The sequence below is a fragment of the Antrostomus carolinensis genome, unplaced genomic scaffold (assembly GCF_000700745.2).
Source record: "Antrostomus carolinensis isolate BGI_N321 unplaced genomic scaffold, ASM70074v2 scaffold13327, whole genome shotgun sequence".
In the NCBI taxonomy this organism is placed as follows: Eukaryota; Metazoa; Chordata; class Aves; order Caprimulgiformes; family Caprimulgidae; genus Antrostomus; species Antrostomus carolinensis.
The window spans coordinates 30,492-55,148 of NW_010326689.1; the positions used below are offsets into that span (position 1 = coordinate 30,492).

The window sequence follows — 24,657 nt, forward strand, 5'->3', positions numbered from 1 at the left end:
TAGCCTTCACATTTCCAAAGGCCACACAGCATGTGAAATCCCTGAAACAATTTCATTCATAGAAGAATTATGTATAGTATCTTCAGGTCCTACTAGAAAATTCAGACACTCAAGGTAATCCTTTCTCAGAAAGTCAATTTTTTTGCTACAGATTTTGATCTCTGCTGCCAAGAACTACCTAAACAACATGAAGGAAACTATTAAAAGCTCTCAAAGAAGTGGAAGGAAAAAGCTCCCAATATGTTCTTCAGTACATTGCTTGCAACTAAGTATTTAGGTTTGAATTTCTTAATTTATGGGAAACTCTAGAAACAAAACATGAGCGCAGTACATTTTGGTGACATGGCTGCTTCTTAGAACATAGTAGTCATTCCCTGAATTTTTACTTGATTCTTCCTTCCTAAAACCACACAGACCTTTTCTCAGTATCAAGGGTAAAAGACTGATTGTTTAACTTTCCCTTGGAACATTATAACCAGCTCTCACCATCTAAATTGGTGAGATGGAAAAATTTTCACTGGAAAAATGATAGCTTTGGTTGGTCAGAAATCAGAGAATTGCTGGTTTTACAGTGGCCTAACTGAGATCAGAATTTAATCTATGAAAGTGATTTGTTGAGACATGCTGTGTGAAAGAAAAAAAGTTCAACAAGATGAAACTTTATAAGGCTGTTTGCTGATCATCAGCTGTTGGCCAGGCCATAGAGCAAACAAAGCCTACTAAGAAAGCGGACGATACCATCTAGTGGCTGGCTCCCACCCTTTGGCCCATGTCTCCCACACTTCTGAAGACTGCAAGCTCAAAAACACCTGCCTGGCAAAGCTGTACTCGCAGCAGGACATTTGAAGAGAGTATCAGAGAGCAGACTGTCCCTGTCAGAGTGAATGGAGAGTGCTACAGGTAAGGAAGGTATCTTGAAGGGGGACCCAGCAACCTAAGCCCTCTGCGGGCACTCCTGTTACCTTATAATGATCAGCACTGCTCCAAAGCTGTGTGGAACAGCCCTGCAGCATCAGAGAAGCAGGGAGGAGTTGAAGGAAGACTCAGCTTGCAGTAAAGAGTTAATTCATCAAAGTCCTTTCCTCCCTCCTCTGAGCTGTCTGCTTTTTCCTACCATTCCTAATCTTTACTAGACCTGAATTTAAAACAACTCCCTCTCCCCCAAAAAAAAGATTTTAAATTAAGAGACCAATATACAACACCTACCAGTACAGTACAAAAACCAGATATTACCAGGGAGTTTATTCCACCATGGCAATTTCCAACTTTTTTACTCAGGCTTTGTGGCTGCCATGTTTTCCTCCTCTCACCCCCAAGTCTCACAGACCCCTGTCTCCTCAAAAGTCCCCTGTAGCCTGTCAACCTGTGGCTACTTCTGTCTCCTTGGTCTCCTGAAGAAACCAGAAGATTTTGTCAGCTAAAATTTTGTGCTGTCTCTCTACTTTTGGTCCTTACTATTTAGGAATTACTGGTCAAGGGCATAATTAGCAGTATGATGGAATAGGTCAGTGATCACAGATGTAAGCCCCAGTGATTTGGGACCTTTGCTGGTTCTTTAACTTGCTGTAAGATTTCAGACAAGATGCATTTTCTGAACTTTGTTTTTTCAGCAAATGGAATATATCTAAGGATAGACTACAACCTTATTTACTCCTCACTAGTTTCTAAAATTCTGTATCAAACAATGAGAACTACGCTTTTGAAATTGCTCAAGTATTTCCCTTCCAAGCCACAAGTAATTTCCTTCCTATAACAAAGCAACAAAACTCATCGTAACAGCACTGACAGATTAAAGTGAGATTCTAAAGATCCATGTTTGCCACAGAAGTAGAATAAAAACATAAGCCTGCTCTCAGAGATGTCAATGCCCTTCAACAGAAGCAGGAAACTTACAAACTGCATAAATCCAGGTCTGAGCAAACTGATTTGCTAACTGCTACAGGCCTACATACAAGTTTCCCTGCAAAATAGTTTAGAATGACTTAAGCAAGATATTCTTGCAGCTGTCTGTGTCAGCATAGCTAGGCAGCGCCTGCTACCAGAAAAGTCCATTCAAGTGTATTTGTAGTGCTCCACTATGCCCAGGACAAATATCAGTTTGGTGTCAAAGACTGGGGCTGGTTGTTGGTCTGAAGCTTCACAGGTCACAGCAAGAGATGTGGTCAAATGCCTCTTGGTCTAGACAAGAGACATCCTCATGTTAAACAGCAAAGTAAAGAGAGGTTTCTAATTGACTTCAGGGGATTAGGAGGAAGCTCATAATCACATCAAACTGTGAAAATGGTCATTTAGGTAGGAATATACTGGTTTTCCTGCACCAGCTGTTTGATCTTCTAAGGATTTAAATGCAATATGCTTTGCTTTCTCAGTTACACCAGCTAGAAATCTGGCCAAGTTTTAACCTGCAGTTAAGTTACTCTGAAAATATTTCACTTCCTTCCTGGCTTTCTCTTTTAGTAGGCATAGTTTTCCTTATTTAATTCTGAATTGAAATCTATAGCAGTATTCATTTCTATAATTAGCAGATGACTAGTATTTGAACACAAAATCCTTAAAAATTTGGTATATTTTAATGATATTTTTTGATCAACAGTGTGCAAGAGTATAGTTTTTTCATAGGCTTAGAGGAATTACATGTTTGGTTTTTAGCTGCCTTTGAAAAAAACTCAGTTTCATTAGTTACAACCTGCAAACTTAAGATGCAGTGGGAATCTATGTCTGCAGACCAAAGTCAGACTGTTTCAATCCGTCCTAGTTTATGTAGGTTTTTTTTATTTTCACTCATTTTAGAATGAGCCTAAAAGCACAAATGACTGCAAATACCACAGAACACGATTCATCTTGTTCAGTGCCATGCCTCTCTCATTCTGCAGGAATACAGGATTTCAAGCTTTGAGCAGAGGTTGATGAATGAAATAGAATTTCGCCTTGAACGTACCCCAGTGGATGAATCAGACGATGAAGTCCAACACGAGGAAATCCCTACAGGCAAATACATAGCACCGATCTTTGATAAGAGACTCAAGCATTTTCGGGTAATGGAGGGATCTCCTATTACATTCACTTGCAAAATAGTTGGAATACCTATTCCCAAGGTAGGTAATTCTTACTGTTAGTGGTAAAGGAATAAAAATTAACTACCTGCTATTTTCTATACATCCCTCTGGAAAGTCTCGCTCCTAAGAAAATGGCTCTGTGGAGAGAACTCTAAAACAAATTACTCCCCACCCCCAGACTGTATGGACTGCCTCACACCCACCTGACTCCAAGAGAAACAGAACTTCATAAACCCCCCAAAATTAACTTCTCAGAAAGATAAGAACTGATCTGAGATAACCAGTCTATAGGCAAGAAAGAGAGAACCTGACAGGCCCAGCTATGTAAAGGAGATATGCAACTTTCTGAGCTCAGCCTGGAATAATTCCATTTCACATTGTAACCGATCTGTAAATTTTGTAATATTCTAAAATCTTTACTAGCTATTGGTCTGCTTATGTCATGTTCTTATCTACATTTTTTCTAGTCACTATTCCATTACAGAGTATGTGTTAAGTCACTGGGGGGGTCTGATCACTACAGGTATACTGGTTCAAGGATGGCAAACAGATTTCAAAGAAAAACACTCATTTCAAAATGAACAGAGAAGAAGATGGAACATGTTCTTTACATATTGAAGCTTCTACTAATGATGACGATGGCAACTATACTATTATGGCTGCAAATCCACAAGTAAGGTGTTTTATTTTCCTTTACAAAAATATTTGTTTCATCTTTTTCCAATATATGTTAATAGAAACACAGATCAGGTCACCTAGTCTGACACTGAGTGTTGACTGTATCAAAAATCAGATGCCTCAGAGGATAGGAGAGGAAACCATATAATGGAGAATGATGAAACTACTCCCCTATTCTTACACAACCCAGTCACCATCATTAAGGACATTTTTTCACATTAATAACTCCTGCTATATCTTCTGACCCCCCCTCTGCTGCTGATAGATGTGGTGACAAGACAGATACAGTATTTCAGGCAGAAAGAATAGAGCAAGAGGAAACAAAAAGTTACATGAAATTTGGGAAGTGTTACCAATTATTCTTTATGTAGGACGCAAAGATGTGGATCGTCAAACAGTCTCGTCCCCTAATACCATCCTCCTTCACCCTGTGTGCTGGCTTAGCTGTTTATTTAGCAGTACACTCACGTAGATCAGGCAACTTTTTCCAGTTTAAATTTTTCCTTTTTTTTCTGAATTATATTTCAGCCCAACTACTCTTTAGTTTCTATGTGACTGCATAAACAAGTATGCTAGTACAGAGGTACTAGTGGACAGTACTGGTGGAGACACAGTGGCAGGAGTGAGCAAGCAGGGACAGACACTGCTTAAGCTGGTTTACATAGCACCACTTCTAAATGCATTGCCACAGCCTTGGAGAGTCGGAGAAACACACTGCTCTAGACACTAAAAGAAACCCCTGCCTCAACCGCACTCCACCACATGCTAATAGCATTTGCTTTGAAAAAGTAATATTTATACTATAGTTCAGTTACTTTACAAAAATAAATCCTAATACATTGTAAATATACTTTATACTTCAAATGTTTATACTTTAAAATTAAATGTTTATACTTTAAAATTAAATGAGCTATTAAACAACTATTAATTCTGTTTACATTGTGATTTGCAGGGGAGAATCAGTTGTTCAGGCCACCTGATGGTTCAGAGTATCCCTGTTCGGGGCCGAATATCAACAATTCAGCCTCACAGGTAAAAGGAAAGACAAGTCTTTCAGACCCTCTTTATGCTTCTTACTGAAGGCATTCAAAATAACTATCTGCTGTACTTCAATGCACTCTGTAATTCAGTTCTTAAACATAAAATGGAAATGACAGCAGCAGTTCCCTCCCAATGTAATATTTTTGAAGGTCATCTTCAAATACAGGGAAGTTTAAGTGTAAAGTATTATTTCATTTACCTTTTGCAGTGGAGCTAAAGGTAAGGGATGGATTAGCAAGAGGAAGTTCAGTCAAAAAAGCTAAAAGAAGTGAAGGACAGCTTGGGAATCCAACGATACTACATGATATAGTTAATTTTATAATCTTTCTAAATGGAAAATATGCAAGTATTAAATCACAATCAGTCCATTTCTTTCTGGCCTTTTACTTAACTCAAGCTATCTGTTAATCCTTTTCCACAATTTCCTCCTTTTTTTAAGCATTAGGAAAAATAAGTTTGGCTTCCAAACCTTTACATGCAATTTTTGTGTTGCAGATCACGACCCCGGGTGCCAGAAGGAGACAAAGAGGCAGTTCAAGAACGCTTTTTCAGACCATATTTTCTACAGGCTCCAGGTGACATGGTAGCCCACGAAGGGCGACTTTGTAGGTTGGATTGTAAGGTATTAACTGTTTCCTCTGTTCATTCTCACTTTCCCTACCTCTGTACATGTATTGCTAGGTGTTTTCATGTTCTTTATCGTATGCATGAACACTTTCTGTTAAAGTTTTAATGTCTCTGAACTGATTCAGGGGATTTCTTTTCAACACATGGTATATGAAATGAAGAACACAGAAAACACCATCCCAGAAATAGAAGGCTTACTTACAAGGTTGTTCAAATTACTAGATACATTCACCATGTCCTTTACCACTCTGAACTCCAGAAGTTCATCTGGGAATGACAGGTCCTTCTGCTCCGTTATCAGATTCTTGTACATAATCCAGAACAGCACAAAACCATGAGAAAGAGAGGATTCAGCACATTGTATTATGTGCAAACAAATGCTCCCATTGTATTGGACTGAATTACTGAAGATTAACACTCCCTGAAAAGAGGGAACAGAGCCCAGTTCATTTTATGCTTCCCCAGCCTGCACAGATGCAGAAACATCCCCATTTACAGATTCAAATCCTCACATGAGAGAGCTGTCAGAGGTTAGAGTACACACAGTGAACATCCTGTTACTGGACAGCTTTAAGAAACTCATCGGCTCCAACATATTTTGGCAGTCCTTCTATGTCCCAGTAGCCCAGCAAAGGTGGTAGTGCTGACACCAACCTCTTCCATGCTCCAGAATGTCTCCTGCCCTGAAGAGGGTAGAAGCTCTGAAGCAGAAGTTAATGCCCTGAAGATGAACAAGATTCATTACTACTTAATTTACAATGTAAATTTTGCTAGGGAGCATGCCAAATAATTTGGTTATTCTTAGCTCTGCTATCCTGGCAGAGCCTGTGAAGCCTTAAGGCATGTCTGTTATTGCACAAACCTGGAAGACAGCAGTCCTCGTTCAGGCAAGTTCCACTTCCCTCCTTCTCTGGTTTGTAGGATATTGTTTGGAAAGCAATATTTGAGACATGAGTAAGTACTTATCTATTGGAAAGACCTTTAAGACTATAACAGTCTAATAATCTTTCTAAAAAGTACTTAATCTATAGTGTTCTAAAACATGTAAATTTAACAGCTACAAAGAACCTGAAAAAAAGGCTTACCTATGAATTTACTAAAATCTGTTTGTCAGTTTGACATTTGCCTCTAGCTGTTTCACTGTCTGTTAGGTGAGTGGATTACCAACACCAGACCTTACGTGGCTTCTGAATGGCAAACCTGTGCTACCAGATGGCACCCACAAGATGCTGGTCAGAGAGACTGGAGTTCACTCTCTGCTTATTGATCCTCTCTCACAAAATGATGCTGGAACTTATACTTGCCTTGCCACTAATAAAACAGGACAAAATTCATTTAGTCTGGAGCTCACTGTTGTAGGTAAGAATCATTGCAATACTAGTCACAATGATGAAGCTTCTTGTATGCACTTCTTCAAACTTACCGTACTTACTTTCCTTACAGACAAGTATAAATAAATAGTTAATCCACTGATAGTAGGAGAGTTCAACAGCTATAAAACTCATCTGATGGAGGGAAATGGACCTGGTGTTTAGTCGATAGGTGCACTCCTGTTATTAACAGAGGGCTGTAAAAATTCCATCTCATCATTACTTACCTCTCTTTTCTTGGCAAAATGACATTCTTAATTTTCTCCTCAGAAAATGCTTAGGGTTTGAATTCATAATATATGTTGAGGTCTCCTAGATTTCAGTCCCAATTTTGTGAGTTTAAAAATGTTTTTAAATAGAAAAATACAAAATCAGAATACTGTTCTTTAATAAAACCTTACAAGCTGGGAGATATTGAAATTCATAGATCTGGCATTTATTTCCTGCAATGGTAGTATGTTTAAACCTATTAGATATGCATACATTAGTTTATGAAGATTAGTTCTGCCTATTATTTTTTTTATGTTCCCTTACAGAGGCTATGTCATAGCATTTCACCTTCCTTCCAATATCCCATTAAAAATTCACAACCTATTTTGATATCACTATAATTTTTGGTCATTTTCTTCCATATTTGGTTCACAGTGAAACAAAGAATAAAGTATTAGTTGTTCAGTAATTCTTTTTCTTTTTCCAGCAAAGGAAGTAACAAAAGCCCCCATGTTTTTGGAGAAGCTTCAGAACTGTGGTGTTCCCGAAGGGTACCCTGTCAGATTAGAGTGCAGAGTTGTGGGAATGCCACCCCCCATATTTTACTGGAAGAAGGATAATGAGAGCATCCCATCAAACAGAGAGAGGATGAGGTACTGTACCATCGTACCCATGCTTGGAGTTTCTTGTGGCAGGACCAATTGTTTCCATGAAAACCTGTGTGATAAGCACAGGTGGTGTTCTTCAAACTTCCTTCACTTACATAAAAGTTTTAAAAAGCTGGCTTGGCTGTGAGGTGAACAATAGCTATTTTCTTGGTTCAGAATAAAGGCATGGAGCATAACATGCCACTGCTTCAGAGAGAGGTGATAGTCCTTTTGGGCCAAAGGCCTGATACAGCATATGCATCTTCTTATCAAAGATACTATGATATGGTATTTTTAATGCATTTTAGCACCTTATTCTCTCTCTAAACTATTTTTTCCTCGGTTTACTTCTAACTGTGGATAAATTCAAACTCAGAACAGGTAGAACATGGGTTTGAATGCCCCAGAGCATGGGATAAGAGAGAGTTTAGGATATCAGATACAGAGGCTGATAACAAAGTTTGGTCACAAACACAGGCAGAGATTTTGATGCATGCTTACAAAATAGAACAATGTTGGGGTTCAGCTCTTACATTCAAATGCATCACTATATTTTAGGTTTTGCAAAAGAAAAGTGGATGAAATAATGTGCCTGTCTGTAATTAATGAGAAATTAATTGCTTTAACTTTTATTTTTTAAGATTTCTACTTCAGTATAAATATGATTTTTAATATTTTATTTCACTTGGCTACAACTAATGATTTGTTGCAGTCATTGGATCTCTGCAATCAACTTCACAAAATACTGCATTTTCACATGCATACCCTGCAAGCTGTCTGTAAAGAAAACCAGCTCAGCAGCAGCACTTGTTATGAATGCACACCTACCATGAGGGAAAGCTTACTTGAAAAAATCCTTCAGTGGTCTCTCTGTCCCCACTGAGAGACTGCTGACCCTCTCCAAAAAGCCCACCTTGACTGATCTTCTGTAGTCTTTATTCCTCTGCCTCTAGGCAGATTACTCAAGGATTTATTTCAAGTACTGCTATTTTCACAGGAATTATGGTTATACACATGCAAACACTGTAGTTAATGTAAAATGAACAACTGTCCTAAAATTCTTCATTTCCAATTGCTTCACAGAAGCTTAGAAAGCCAGCTTTAGTTCAGCACAGGAATGACTAAGGGAGACCTCCCACACCTCATAATGCCAGGAGTTAAGTCAGGCTTGTAACACCTCTGCTATTTCAGCCAGTCATAACCAGAATGCCTGCCCACAAGGCTTCAAGTGGCTCCGCACAGACCCATGTGAGAAATGGGCAGCATTGTCCTTGTTTGTCCCTATCTTGCCTCACTATTATCTTCCTGCCTGAAGCCAAGAGATCTTTTTTTGTATCACAATATGGACATGCATGAGCTTCTATACTACTGTGCCCCCAGCAAAAAACAAATTACATAGTGCAGGGAGCAAAGGGTGAATGTTCCCTTTTTATTACAGCTGTTGGAAGCACGGGATGTCCTCTTGACCTGAAATTCTGTGGTTCGATGTTTCATTCCAGTCCATAAGGAAACAAAATCTCAAATTTCAGAACTTCCTGCAACTTCAAGCATTCTGATGTGCTCATCTCCCACCTCTTCTTTTTAATGATCTAAACACCCAGGTTGACTAAAAGCACCAGCAACACCCTAGAGAGCAGAGAAGCCTCAGTTCTCTGATACACTACTGAATAGTTTTTTTCCTGGAAGTTGCAGCTAGAAAGTCTTGGATCACTGAAGAGCAAAAGAAGAGGAGAGAATAATAAAGCAGGTTTCTTTTAGAGTGTCAGAAAAATGGATCTTTAAGATTTTGCCATTCAGTCGGTTTCTCATGGAAAAGTGTCATAAGAAAGTTTCTGACTCATTCTGATTACTGTTGTGAAAAATACCACAACTTTGTACATTTGTTATATTATTCTTCCAGCTTCTGAACTAGGAAAAAATAGAGTATGATTGTGCAGCAGCTTTGCATGTGTTTACTTCATTGGAATTCAATAAACAATTCCAATATTAGCACATAGCAACAATTCAGCTCACATTGTCACACCATGGCTTTGCACAACTGAGAGGAGCAAGAACAGATTTCAGCTACTCTGATCATTGGTTGTGGCCACAGTGAAAGCAAATCTATTGACTATAAATGCCTTGGACTGCTACCTCTTTGAGAACAGAAATTATGACTTACCTATTTCATATTTAATGTACATATTGTAAAATCACAACATTGATATGCTCTTGAGAAATACTAATTCCAAAACACTTGTTTTCCCAGTATGCATCAGGATACAACAGGGTATGTCTGCCTCCTGATTCAACCTGCCAAGAAAGCAGATGCTGGCTGGTACACCTTGTCTGCAAAAAATGAAGCTGGTATAGTCTCTTGTACTGCTAGACTTGACATATATGGTAGGTATTGACTAGTAAATAAAACAGATCAGAATTTCATTTCTTTGACTAGTCCCAGCTCTCACCTAGTTCTTAGTCCATAAATTGCTGGTTTTGATGTGGATTAGAAATTAGTGTCACAGCATGGCCACAGCCTAATATGGCCACCAGGAGGAGGTATAATGATACAGCTAAATGGCCAAATTAGGTCTCCTGTGTCAGTTTAAAGGCAGGTAAAGAGAAAAAAACAGAGGAGGAGTTTTGCATAGTATTCTCTGCTCCCATTTTCCATCTTCCAAATTCCCTAGACACATAAGCATATAATAAACATGTATTCAAGTTGAACCTTAACTCTGTTCCCTCTGACACATGCCTGTGCTACAGCCCTGACTTGAGATGAAACAATAAATGGAACACAAGAAAGTAGTCCCCTTCTTCTATGGAGCATGTATGATGCAAACTATGCCTAATTAATGGAGGCTAGTTTGCATCTAATATGTTTATCTAGGGCTCGGAAGGCCCCAGTCCAGTTCAAGAACTACAGCATATCAATTAATTACTCTGTATCTATGCAAGATATAATAGTTAAGACAATTTATCTAGAGCAAGAGACTACTTTGACCACTTAAGCAGCATAATAAAAGAGAAAACACATTCCATAAAGTACTGGATTATAGACATACCCTGAAAGGTAAAAAAAAAACAAACAACCCACCATGTTTTCAATCTTGTATTTATCTTTTTTAAAAAAAACAAACAAACACTTAATTATCAGGCATAATCACAAGCCACCAGTGCATCTCTGTCAGTTTTCCGCCACCTTGTGGTAATATAGACAATAGTAAGGCAAAGTTCAAGAGGGGGCTGGTGAGAATCTGATTCAAAAAAGGTCACATAAAATGAAAAATAATCCCTTAGGTATCTAAATGTTGCAAGACATATATTAAATTTTCATATAAAGGATTCAAGGTACAAACATGAAAAATATGGAAATTGAGAAATGCTTCCCGATTCCAATGATATTTTCTAAAGACTCTGCAAGTCTTACACACCAAAGGGAGTGTCAGAAATCATTTTTCTTAGTGCTATTTTGACTTGATGGGGTTGGAGGATGGAAAGTGTGGTCTGATATTTGCAATTCCACGTGCAAAACCAGAAGTATGGTAAATAAAGAGTGTATTGTTTGAAGAGAAACAAACTGGAGGCTGCAAATATTTTCAGATAGACAAGGGTCAAAATTCAGCATGGAAAGATAATGAACATTTCGTATCAGTACTTAACATTGTAGGTCTCCCACACTAAGCTATTCTCAGAGTATTGTAGCCTGAACTGCTACTCTTTCATTTCAATTGCTGACAGATATGTTTGTCCAGTTTGGGTGCAGACCTGGAGGTTTTGTATAGATAAATACCTACAAAGATAGTATCAATTTCCCCTTTCTGAAGTATTTTAAGAATGACAATTGTTAGGTATCATATAATGGCTAAATATTCTTACAAAATTGTAATGGTATTTGTTCATATGGGAGCATGTTGAACGTTACTTTTAAATTACTGAATATGTGTCTTTGGATTACATTTCTTTCAGTATCTTTCAAAAAATCCAGGAAACATGTTGCTAGTTGTAAGTAGTAGAGGGAAATAAAAATTGTAATAACTTCTTTTTAAAAATTCCCTATATTACTACTTTGAAATTAAATACCACCAAAAAAAAAAAAAAATCAGGAAGAAAAGTCCCCCAGAGGATGGAATAGTACAAAATCAGAGCCATGTCCAGTCTGTTCATCTCTACTCATGCTATGCTATGATTTTAGTTTTTATTGCAAGAGCTTTGGAGAAGGCTCCAAAGATTAAATTATTAAATTTTAGATTTAGTGAAATCTATGTAAACGCTTGCCATTGAATCGAACAGGGACTGAATTCCATCTGTAGACTTCAATAAAAATACTTAATATATAGACTATGTAAATGACAATATTTGAAGGAACAGACCCTAAACCAGGGAAAACCAATGCTGTACTCTCTTCAAGGATGTTGGCAACAACTTTTCAGTTGTGTACGTTGTTTGCTGATGTTTCATTGCTAACTTAATTAGAGGTTTATACACTCTATTCTCTTTCTGTTGCTTCAGCTCAGTGGCACAGTCAAATTTCACAACCAATAAAGCTTCGACCTGGTGGCAGCCGATATGCAAACCTTACTGGTCAAGGACTCGACATTTTTTCTGCCTTCCCAACTACTGAAAGCTCTATGCTGTTTTCATCCCCAACCCAAAAGGTGGTGGAAAGTGAAGAACTTTGAAAAACAAACAATTGTTCCAGTTACACCTGCAGAGGTACTAGAACTATGGGGGAGAAAAAAAAAAAGGACGTACAAGTCAAGATGCTCAAGGTTTACAAGCAACTTGTTTGTAATTAAGTGTACTGCTGCTGCAAATGTTGCAAGTAACATATCATACAAGATTTTGGCATATTATTTTACTGCAGGATAATTGTGGTATGGAGTGTTGTGCAATAAATTCAGTACTGTGTAGTCTGCTAAGAATTACATAGTAAACATAGTTTTCAGCACTTAAAAGCCAGTACCACTTTTACTGCTAGAATTAAAGCTACTGCACTGTAGCAAGCCATGTTAAGGATTGATAATGTTTAGCTGGGATACTGCCAGTGAAAACATCGACATTACAATAACAACAGTCCTGAATGAGGGTAAACAACATGACTTTGAATGTAATTCTAAAAAAAAACATGCCAGATAATCACAAAGCACAAGTTAAAGCAAAAAGATGTATCTCATTTTTATATCTTATTACGCCAGATAATCTTAGAATTTTTGAACTCAAGACTAGCTAAATATAGCATTTCATGTAGGTACAGCTGTATACCCTATATATTTATATTTGTGTGTGTGTGTACTCCATGAACTGTGTACTCATGGTGTAAGGATTCATAAAGCAAGGTACAGGGCATGTGCATAGGACGCTAACACAGGAAACCAGAATTCCTGTTGTCTGAAGCATATTCTCTAGAACCCAGAGCTGAAACTATTTTCCAGATGAGCTTCATATTTTTTTCTTTACAATTATAGTGATTCTCTGCCTTTAAACACAGATTATATCAAGCTTTTAACTTCACCATTTTTAAATATCAGTTTCTTTTTCCTTGTTTTTAATGTGACTGAAAGAAAAGTGCATCTACAATCTAGCTCACTTTTTAACTAACTGAAAAGGAATTATGATCTGGTGGAATTTAAATTTTCACCGTCATTTAAGAAATAATAACAAGTGTGGGGTCTGCTATAAAGACAGAAGAAATTCTTTTAAGATACAAAAGTTAAGTTAAGCAGCAGTTAGGTGCAAAGAGCTAAAAAACCTACTGTAACTAATAGTAATAATAAATAAGGCAATTTAATGAAAGTGCAACAGAAGGTGTTAAGTGACAACACTTAATAATTGATTTAAATATATTTAGCATCTATACAGTTGTATTAATACCTCCCAGCACTTAGATTCTGTGAAAATCTAAGATTATTTCCTGCATCTTTAAATTTTTACTATCCCTCTTCTTTGGATATTGTTTTCAAGCAGTTCTCACTTACTGCTTTCAACATAGCTGGAGAATGCAACAAAGTCCTGATCAAAGTCACAGAGATGAAAAGAAAAATTAACAGATTCTTTCATTTTAGACCTTATTTTGATTTTTTCAAAGTTAAAAATCTAACCTAAAAAAATATATATGCAAAGAAAACAATGAGGAGTTACCTTAAGAGAAAAAGGATACTGGATATAGCCAGAGACTGAGAAAGAGAGCACCTTTCATTGAGTGTCCTACAAATACAGCTTATGTTGTCTCTAACTGTGGGTTCCTTAAGGGAAGTGGATTTCTTGTATTGTTCCACTTCCCACCAGACTGCAGACCATTAAAAAAGCATCATCATTGTAACTTTCATGCTTTTGTTAGAAATCTCAGGCAATTCACTCCAGACTGAACAGACCAGGAAGCTATAACACATTCGTACCCTGAGAGATAAAAGAAGCAGGTATTTCAGTGGGAAAGCAGAAATACCAGCTGTTGCCCATGTTGTATCTCCTCTGCAGTAAATAAAATAAAATTAATAGCTATTATAAGTGATGTATTGATTCAAGTGACTTCAGTTATGGGGTGTCCAATTTAAGACACATTGTGAGTCTGATTTTCCAGGATAGAGAACCTATTGCTCCTCTTATCTTCACTTGTTTTTAGGATGGCTTAGGGATTCCAAAACTAAACCTACACTGAATCAGAGCTGGGCAACCCAGAATTTTAAGTTTCCCATACTAGTAATCACTCTTTGAAAAACAATCCAAGAAAATTTATTGGATTTTGCTTATTTAGTCCAGTGCTGTTGGGAAGTGGGAAGACAGAAAATTAAGACACAAAAGATCAAATCTACTCCCATCTACAGCCTTGGTCTTCCCATTATTTCATGCCAAACCTGAAGACTAGATTTTGATCCAAAGTATTGCAAGTTGTATACCAGTCATCAGACTTTATATCTATAGCACAGGTTTAGGCAAGCGATTGCCTGCTTAGAACTCGCCTGTGGCCCCCTTGCCTGGCTTTGAGTGATGGGTTGGACCAGATGACCTCCAGAGGTTCCTTTAGACCTAAATCTCTCTATACTTCCTAAATTATTTTACTTTCTCCTGCCTATCTGAACACCCTATGTGGATTAAATTACCTATAGACTGAGTAGAAACTAAGAATTCACGCAAGCACAAATGTTCCCTTTTTGACTAGGATATATCCTATTGGGCAATCTAACTACAAGAGTGATCACTTTAATTAGAGTTCTTTAAGCAGTTTAGAAGAAAGGAATACTATTATTTACTACTAGCAATAATCTGGTTACCACCGCTGGAATCATACTTGTTAATATTACTGACAGTAGTAGTGGTTCTCACATTTTACAACATCACACACATACAGAATCACAGAATGGTAGGGATTGGAAGGGACCTTGAAAGATCATCTAGTCCAATCCCCCTGCCAGAGCCAGAACATCAGATAATACACTCAAAAACTCAGTACAAATTAAAATACAAAAGTGCACAGAAAAAATAGGTAAAATCATATCTCTTCAACCTTTTCTCTGTGATGTCAGTGGAATGTCACCAAACTTACATCATTATAAACTGCTGACAAGCTGAGTTTAAGTAAGTGGTACATTTTTTAAAATTTACATTCAGTTCTTTGAAAGAGGGAGGACAAGAAGCTACTGCTGAAAGACTTTTCCCAAAAATCTGTGTAAGAAGGATAAATCCTTAGTCATTCAAGAAGGGGCACCAGAAGTCTCACTGAGAGGATCCTAAATGGTCTGTAGTAATTACATTTTGCTTGTTAACTGCTATAGGACATTTTTCCTCTGTCCATAAAATGACTATGTGAAGGAAGCTTATGTGAATGGATGTAAATATTGTCAATTAGTAGTATTGATGCACTCATCACAAAGAAGACTTGCTAGAAAAAGGCACTAAAATTATGTTCCTGTTGTTAATGGATGGAAAAGCCAAGGGAAAAAGGCTTGGGTAAGCAGCAGAGACAACACTGGATTGCCACAAAACGTGATGCTGTCTGAGTTCATGTTCTGTGAAGGATGGCACTATCTAATCATACTGTGTCAAGATGCTCTATAGACTATGCAACTGTGCTCCCTTCCTGAACAGTTTGGCTGTTCATTGTTTGTGTTTAATTGAGTAACTGATTTGACTTCACACTAACATGGTATTTCATTGTCTTATTCAGGGCAGGCTACTGTAACAACAAAAATCTATGTTAGAACTTCCAGTGAAGCCGGTGTTTGCTATTATCTTCCAAAGTCTGTGAAATCACCACAATGTGGGGCATTCTATCAGTGAGATAAAAAATGCTCAGTCTTGTAACCTCTCAATGTTTTCTGATTCAGAATCTTGTAGGTTTATTTAGCTTCCTGTTTCCTTCCAGTCCTGGTTTTGTATACGATCAAAGAGAGGCACAGTACATTTCAAAGAAGAGCAGAAATGACAACTTTTGTATTGTAATTCTAGAAAGCAAAAGCATTATCTTTGCTTTAAAATTTTGGTCCAGCTTGGTGCAAACGCAGTCCTTAGCAGCATCACATAGCAGTTTGCATTAATATCGTTTGACTTCTTGCCTTAAAACAGCTGGATTGAGTTCCTTTGCTTCCATATGAAAGGCAGAGCATACCTTCTGAATGGCTCACGTCTGCTAACATGAGAAGATGAAAGCACACACTTCAAATACAAAAAGCCAAATATGTAGTCTTTACCTTAATGTGTAAACAATTGCTAATCCCAATTGTTTACAGTAATCATAGGTACTTCAAAGCAACAAATCTGGAATAAGAATTCCTTAAGAACTGTGTTCTTAATGCTACCAGGTTTAAAAGCGTTAGATTCTGGAAAATGTTTTCAATACAAAATGATTAGCAAGACCTAATGAAATATTCTAACTGTTAAATATTGGAGAAGTCATTCACTGTTAATTGCCTTACTATTTCCAATACAAAGATGTTCACTTTGAGCCTTAAAATTCTATTTTATAATTTTTTCTTTATTAAAGTTGATATTTTTTATTTTTTGATCCAAAGTCATTCTCACTGGGAAGAGAAATGTTAATGTCAGTTTTAAAGTGTATTTTAAGTGCATATGAAAGGACAAAACAAACACCTGCCTGTTCAGTAATGTATTTCCCTTTGTCTCACCTAAACTTAAATAAATGCTTCAGAGTTGCATTTGTGCATTTGTTGCAGAGTGTGTCCTTCACGTGTTCAAGTAATTGTGAAAGTGTGCAACAAGACCAGATGTTTCCTCAGAATTTTGCTGTGACAGCTGATTAATGGAATCAGACCTTACATCAGTTAGAAGAAAATAATAAAATGCTGACAAGTTATATACTAGCCGTACTTCTATCAGGTAGTTGTGAAATATGGTTGTTCCTTTTTTAAACAGTTCTCAATTTGACTTTGTTTTAGTTTTAAATCATGCTTTCTTTTTCTGATAACTGCAGCCCCTTCATCAAAGTTTGGCAGAACAAGTTTTTTCAGGAGTACCACAGCAGAAGCCAAGGAGCCTTTAAGGCAATTTGCATGTTTTAAAGGTCAATATATTTGCCAAATTGTCAGTAACTTGGAAAATTAGTCTCCAAACCCTATGCTTGAGCATATACTTTTACCTACAGACTGTCATAGATTAAGTCCATCATGTCTCAAAAATTCATGCAGAATCTCTCTACTGCATTGGTTGCCTAGCCCACGTACCCTCTCAAAATACCTGTTTACTGGATCTAGACCAACACTCCTCGAAGACTCTCTGTGCAGTAGGGCACTGGAGACCCGTTACAGAGGACTTATTTTTTCAACCCTTAGCTGTGTATCCAGCACTTGAACAAATGAAAATTGAATGAGGGTTAATCAAACACACAAACCACACTGAAGTTCACTCTTCCCTATACACATCTTCAACTTGAATTCTTTAGCATATTCTTTGTATGTGTCCATAAATAGACTTTGTAATTAATTTTAAATGAGCAGCAGATGCAAACATAGTATTTCAAGGAAGTTGGATCTTACAGCTTGAATACAGAAGAGAACAGGATAAAAAAAGGATGTGTCCCATTACATATGCTGGTACTGACTTTGCTTTCCCATGTAACCATGCTTCTCTCTCCCTACCTGGCTTGATCTCTATGTACTTCAGTGCCTGCCAGGTCAGAGACAATGTTCTTAAGACCATTATAGTTCAGCTACAGCTCCATGAGCTAAAGCAGCTCCTACACATTATTTCCTCTGAGCAACACAAGCTGCTTTTATTAATGCCTTTATACACCAAGTCCATTATAGATATAAAGAACCATTTGTTGCATAATACAAAGAAATCTTGGGCCATATGTGCTGTGAATTTAAGTGGAGTTCTCCATTTATATCAGTGGGAAATTCTGTTCAGAAACTGACCATCCTCTAGGAACCCACAATCCATTAGTAGCAGGCAACATGATTTTGTAAAGAAATGGAAAAATACTGAAGACATTCTGAAATTTTGAAAAAAAAAACCAAAAAGACTACGCACCCCAGGCTGTAGGAAGTCATTCAAAAATGAACTTCTTATTCCTTGGCGTTACATATGCAGACATTTTAAACAAATTCCGTATCAGATATCTTTTGCATGCTAATTTCTGTACAAATGAAAACTAAATTAAGATTTAGAAAAAAAATAGTAGACAATATTAAAATGTACTCTTTGGTAGAAAATATATTTCAATATTATACATTGGGTTGCTTTGCATTTTTTAAAGCCATGTATTCTTGAAATGTAATTAAAGTTAAAAACACAGAGTATTTTTTTAAAAGTGCCCAAATACCAGGTGAAATCAATGTTTGTTACAAGATATCTGTATAGAGGAAACACTGGACTGTTTCTTCAATGAATAAACATGTCTTTATTCTCAGTGCATTTTTCTTGTAGAGATAGAACACTGAACAGGTTTAGAGCAAAAAGAAGGTGTTCTGTAAAACCTTAATGAATTTTAAAAATCTAGATAAATTTCACTTCTAAATTACAGAAAACTACATTTATATTGCTTAGTTCAAATAGCTGGAAACTTAAGTGTAAGGGTACACATCTTAGGGCAAAAGCATTTTGGAAAATCAAAAATTTGACTGAAAACCATATTTTTTTAAAAAATTATACTCAGTGAATCATACCACAGTAGGGACTTCCACAAAGATTTCACCAGGGAAGTTCTGCTTAACAAGGTACAGGAAACTTAGCTAAATACCAAGAAATCTAATGCGACTCATGCTTCCCCACGTGAAGAAGTTGTAAGGTCATTGACTTTACAAGACTATGACTAAGATTAGCAACATTTTTACTTTTCAGAACTTGTACTGCAGCACCATTTAGGAACTCCAGTCAAGAACTGACCTTTGCCCTGTATGTGTGTGTATTGGCTCTGGCTGGGATGGAGTTAATTTTCCCCATAGCAGCCCTTGGAGTGCTGTGTTTTGTATTAGTAGCTAGAAAGGTGCTGCAAACACATCAGTGTTTTGGCTACTGCCGAGCAGTGCTAGCACAGCATCAAGGCTGTCCCTCCAATATTTACCCCTTCCCCAGCCGTAGGCTGGGGGTGGGAAAGGTCTGGGGAGGGGACACAGCCAGGACAGCTGACCCAAATGGACCAAAGGGATATTCCACACCATATGACGTCTGCTCAGAAATAAAAGCAAGGAGAATGGAGGGGGAAGGGCAGCCATTCGTTATTTACATTTGTCCTTCAGGGTAACCACTATGTGTATGAAGCCCTGCTTCCTGGGAAGCAGCCAAACATCTCCTGCTGCTGGGAAGTAGAGAATAAATATTTTGTTATTTTGCTTCCGTGCATGCAGCTTTGCTTTGCTTTTATTAAACTGCCTTTTGTCTCAACCCACAAGTTTGGGGGTTTTGTTCCATCTTATTTTCTCCCCTCCCCATCCTGCTGAGGCGGGGGAGGGGGTGATAGAGTAGTTTGGTGGGCACCTGGCATTCAGGCAAGGTCAACCCACCACACTGTTTATAGCACAAGAAGGACTGTGCCCTAAATACCTTATAAATGGTGAGATGGAAAACAGAAGCCTAAAACATTGGAATGAATTGAAGTGGTAAGACATGCTAATACATATCCACTGATGACCCGAATACATAGACAGGAAGAAACCAATGACTTTTTGTTACTAACATATATTTTGGGAACGTGCTACCCTAGTTCCACTTTCAGCCACTGAAAAGCCACTGTAGTTAAAAATGTTACTCCAGTTCCGAGTTCAAAAATAACTACAGTCACCCTGTCAAAACAGGGTGATATGGTTCAAAGAATCATAGTAGCAGAGTATCTAGAGCTACTTCAAATAGAAAACCCTGCAGTCTGAACCTTTTAGAAGGATAAAGGTTAATTTTCCACAAATAGTTAGTGACAATTTCACACTGAATTTCAATAGTGAAACATGTAGGTGTGCAGCATGCAACAAATATTTAATGAAGCAAAGCACTTCTCATCCCCAATGTTTTCACAATAATGTGGTTCTAGAATTACAATGTACTGATACTACAAACAGAAGTATTTCAAGATTGCACTGCTGTTCAGTGGACAAAAAATTATGAGCAGACAAAACTCAGTCACTAAGAACACACCAAGCTCTAAGCATCTAAGTTTTGGCTTCATTTGGAGGTCCACTGGAAGCAATAATTATTTAAGAGAAGGGTGTTTCAAATGCCCATACCAGTAAAGTCCAGTACAGAAGAAGGGTCACAGTCATTATCTGACAAGAATCAAACAGCCAGTGGGAAAAAAAGATTTGGGAGCAATAATAAAACCCAAGTTAAACAGCCAAGTTTACATTACACAAAGTGTCACTGAAGTATTTGTAAAGGAAAGCTATGAAAAAAACCCCAATGAATCCTTGAATAGTTGTTGAGTTTGAGAAGTCCAAACCAGCATGGATAACATCTGCTTTTCAGATTGCCTTCAGAAAGAATTTTTAATGATTAAACCTCCCCCTCAACCCAACTCACTCCCCAAAAAGCTTTGACAGATCATCAATAGACAGACAGCTGTCTATACACTACAAAAAAACTTACTCTGCTGCCTTCAGTGCTAATAGTAAATTGCAAATCCCAACTTCCAGCTCAACACTCCATCCTCCCAAGAAACAAAAATACTACAGCAGTAGATAAAATCACAATGTTTCCACTAGTCATATAAAATCACAATGTTTCCACTAGTCATATTACTAATTATTATCAATAAATAAAGAGATCAATAAAACATTCACCTCCCACTAGCACAACCAATTCTAAGAGAATGGGGATTATAACCTTACCATATTGTTCAACAGCTGAGATTGATGCAATGACCTGATTTACAAAGTGTTCACAAGCTATCTAATGCACTAAAGTGCTTTTTAGGACTTCAGTTTCAATTCTTAAGAATTTTTGGTAACATGATTACAGATATTTTATGTTTTGTGTTCTTCATTCCTCTTTTAAGTGAGCTTACTGTCATTTAATCATTCACTGCATACTGACCCACTATATTTACAATTATACTGATCATCATATGCAGTAGACAGTAAATTACAATGCTGCATGGAAGAAACAAAACTGGAAGAGAAATAGCTGTTAAGTACTTTTACATAAATTACATATAAACTGCAATGTCACATCCCACAAAAATCAAACTATATGCCAGGAGTGGAGAAAGACAACTACTATTCTTGCACACTACTCTGGTATTTATACTTTTGTATTGTATTATCTTTCCCACCTAAGGTTTAGAAGGTCATCTTTCACTAAGCCAAGTTTTCCATGTCATATAGTTGCACAATTTATTTGCATTACATTCCCATTTCAGGATGGAAAACCCATTACTGTGCTAGCAGTGCAGGTTAGACAATGTTTGCTTAAAGTTTACAGCTAACAAATTAGCGTAAGATTTAAGGACTGTATTGATTATTACATACATAATTTTGTCATTTAATGATTAGTAGCTTCAAATAGTATCAAATATTCAAATAGCATTAACGTGGCTATATGATAGAGAACAATTAACTCTATTCTCTCTATATAAACTTCTGCAAAGAAATTGGTGAGTAACATGACTTCTTATTCCCAGAAGGCTGAATCTGCTTTGTTTGCCGATAAAGATCTAATGTAATTCAAGAAGCAAAAGCCTACATTTTAATAATTAACACTATTCATTATCTTTAGAGACGCTAAAATAGACATTAAAAAACATTCCTGAATGCCAGCATTTAATGGAGACAGTTGCTCAGGACATACAGTGCCTCTTCGATGTGCATTTAACCCAGCCTGAAAGCCTGTCCCAGCAGCTTTCACTGCAGGAACAGTCCAGCTCCTGCCTCAGGAAATGTACTAGTCTGCATGACAGTGACCAAGGGCAAAACGTCAATAAGGGTTCTGAGAGAAAATAGACAGAAGGGTCAAGTCTTTGTATGCAACTGTTCCTGCAGCAGAGTCCCTCTCCTCCAAAACAGGGCTTAGTTCCAACTGATGCTTTTGTTTTTCACTGAAAGCTGAATTGTTGAAAATAACTCCTATCAAAGCTATTAATTTGTCATTTGAAAGAATTCTAAAATACAAGGTATGGCAGCAGCCAGCAGGGAACCCGCCAGCCTTCCCTGTTGGAAACCCACCAACAGCTGTTCTGGGATGGCAGCTCCTTTTCTCCTCCATTCTCATGGCTAACACTAGCAAAGGCTTGTTTCTGGAAACAAGCACCAGCAAAAGTACCCTTCAGCTTCATAGTCTGCTGCCATCACAACAGACGTCAGCAGTCAAACTTTTGCAGATTCTACATCCTGGCACAAACACATCTGCTTCTCCAGCTACCCTGCTCCTACTCATTTTTCGACCTTTCCAACCTCCTTTCCTCTTCTGCCTTTTCCACCCAGATCCCTCTATCCTCCACAAGTGAAAGCAGCAAACAAACAAACGGCAATTCAGGGTATCACCAGGGCAGAAATGAACTCAACTGCTTTGCAAGAATGCTCTATAACTTTTTACCAAACTCTTACCTTTAAAGGTTGTTTTTCAGGGGGTACATAAAACACACTTCTTACATCATTTGCTAGTTGATTCTTCTGCACACTAAACTGCCAGGACTGTGATGGAAGTAGTGTAACATCTGGGGTGGGAAAGCTACTAGTAAGTAATGACTGGAGCAGGAATTTCAGGTGGTTGGTGAGGACATATCATAGAAAACACTTTATTTATGATTTACAAAATCTGTTACTGTTTCCAGATAACATAAAATTAAAAAATAAAATGCAAACATTTAAAGTCTACAAAAATCTGTAAGTTTAGATTATTTTCACGTGAGCATTCTCATTTATGGCATATAATCACATGTGTTTTTACAGCCATTGAAAATAAAAATATTCCTTCCATGACATGAAACTAGCTCTTTTTCGAGCATACAAGAGACACCATAAATTGGATTAAAGCAAACCTACATAACCTTGGAACCCGTATGTCAAACTTACAAAGTTTAAGAAAGTTAGTTCTCTGAGGACTAGAACTCCAATACATTATAAAACTTTTTCCATGGGAGCCATTTGTGTGAAAACAAATCAAAGAAGAACTTTAAAGCTGACATAAAAATAAAAACATGGAATGAAATTCATTTCTGGTGTTATTCTATTTAGTTACACCATGGGCCAATTTGGCCCATGATCTCTAGAAAATACTGTCATGATTCATCACAGTAAAAAACAAAACAAAACAAAAAAAAACACCAAAAGCTTATTTAATAAAAGAATCAAATTAACTAGATGAACTAGGAAGCAACTGTCAGAAAGATTTCAAATTAAAAGTATGCTTTCCTTTAGCATTAAACAAATTCAATCTTCTTAAATGCATATTGATTTAAAGTTCTCAAAGCAAATTTATTTTGTCAGATTAGTAAAAGATGCAAACAAGAACAAGTTATTTAATGCCAATATTACCTTATTCAAGCAGATTAACTCTAGATAGTTATTAAATTACGCATCTGGCCTGCTGCATATTCTTAATTCGTAAAAAGTTCTAATTAGCTATTTGAAAGTGTTCAGGGTGATAGTTGAATATTCGCTGTGCATAAGGATCACTGTCCATTGCCATTTTTTGTCCCGTGTAATGGTGGTAGCTCTCCGGATGAAAGTGTTCACAGTGAAGGCTAATCCATTCTCTTTCAGTACTGTATCTTTCTGCTTCGGCAAGTATTCTAGTGAGAGCCATGATATAACTCAAAGCCATCTGAAGGGTCTCATACTTGGACAGCTTCTTATCTTGACCCCACTGTGGAACCACCTTTCTCAAACGATCAAAGGCTGTGTTCAGTCCTTGCATCCGTCTTCTCTCCCTGGCATTGGCAGCCAGTCTTCTCTTTGCAGCATTCTCCATCCTTTCCGAACTGCACTTCACAACACAGCCTGGTCCACTTCTGCACTGGACGTCTGATTCTATGCCTGAATCCAAATGACCAGCTTTGCAGGTTTTCATATTCGATGCAGCTTCAGTTTCACACACACAAAGATTACTTTTTAAAAATTAGGTATCTAAAAAGGGTTAGGGAAAGCACTCGTGAGTAGCCTGTGTGCCTCTTGAATCTGTTTCCAGATATTAGTGATGGGTTACTTTTCTTAGCATCTAAAAAAATATAATAATAAAATAATAGGTCTTCTGGTTCTTCTGGAAATGTCCAAAAATTGCTTCTTACTGTTTAAAAAAAGAATAAAGAGTTTTTAATGTCTTACACTTTCATTCTTTTAATTTCTTTAAACTTAAAGAGATAGAAAACAATGAAATCTCCATTCTCAAAATGTATGTTATTGAAGAAAACGGTCCATTTAATCCAAAATTATCTGAATGGATTAAAACCACATCAATTCCAAATGTCCATTTCAGATGAAAGAAGTTCTGATTCAGTTTAATAGATTATTTTGAAATGATGAACTGTTGAGATCTGAAGATAAAACTTCATAACAGAAATCTCTCTTTTCTTGACTCCTGCTGGTGAGCAATGATTGTGTCTTACAGGCAAGATGAGGCTTTATAGAAACTGCAAAAGCTAAACAGGTGGTAGCAGGTGGGCGGGCGGCA

At 37.2% G+C, this 24,657-nt stretch overlaps 2 protein-coding genes across 2 annotated transcripts in view; one reads left to right on the plus strand and one right to left on the minus strand.

Annotated features, from left to right (window-relative positions):
- MYPN (myopalladin) overlaps positions 1 to 12,724 on the plus strand; it is a 41,853-nt gene extending 29,129 nt beyond the window's left edge. Inside the window, 8 exon segments of the mRNA XM_010171669.1 lie at positions 2,874 to 3,095; positions 3,580 to 3,729; positions 4,687 to 4,766; positions 5,271 to 5,397; positions 6,554 to 6,761; positions 7,470 to 7,635; positions 9,878 to 10,011; positions 12,121 to 12,724. Of these exon segments, the coding sequence (XP_010169971.1) occupies positions 2,874 to 3,095; positions 3,580 to 3,729; positions 4,687 to 4,766; positions 5,271 to 5,397; positions 6,554 to 6,761; positions 7,470 to 7,635; positions 9,878 to 10,011; positions 12,121 to 12,290 (1,257 nt within the window). The 3' untranslated portion in view covers positions 12,291 to 12,724.
- A 10,871-nt stretch (positions 12,725 to 23,595) lies between these two features.
- ATOH7 (atonal bHLH transcription factor 7) lies at positions 23,596 to 24,085 on the minus strand. Its single transcript, XM_010171668.1, has one exon. It carries the CDS (start codon positions 24,055 to 24,057, stop codon positions 23,602 to 23,604), a length of 456 nt encoding a protein of 151 aa, XP_010169970.1. The 5' UTR covers positions 24,058 to 24,085; the 3' UTR covers positions 23,596 to 23,601.
- Between the last annotated feature and the right edge of the window lie 572 nt (positions 24,086 to 24,657).

Excerpts from the sequence above, each read along its gene's own strand:
- ATOH7 (XM_010171668.1), bottom strand. The coding sequence starts at position 24,057 with ATGAAAACCTGCAAAGCTGGTCATTTGGATTCAGGCATAGAATCAGAC.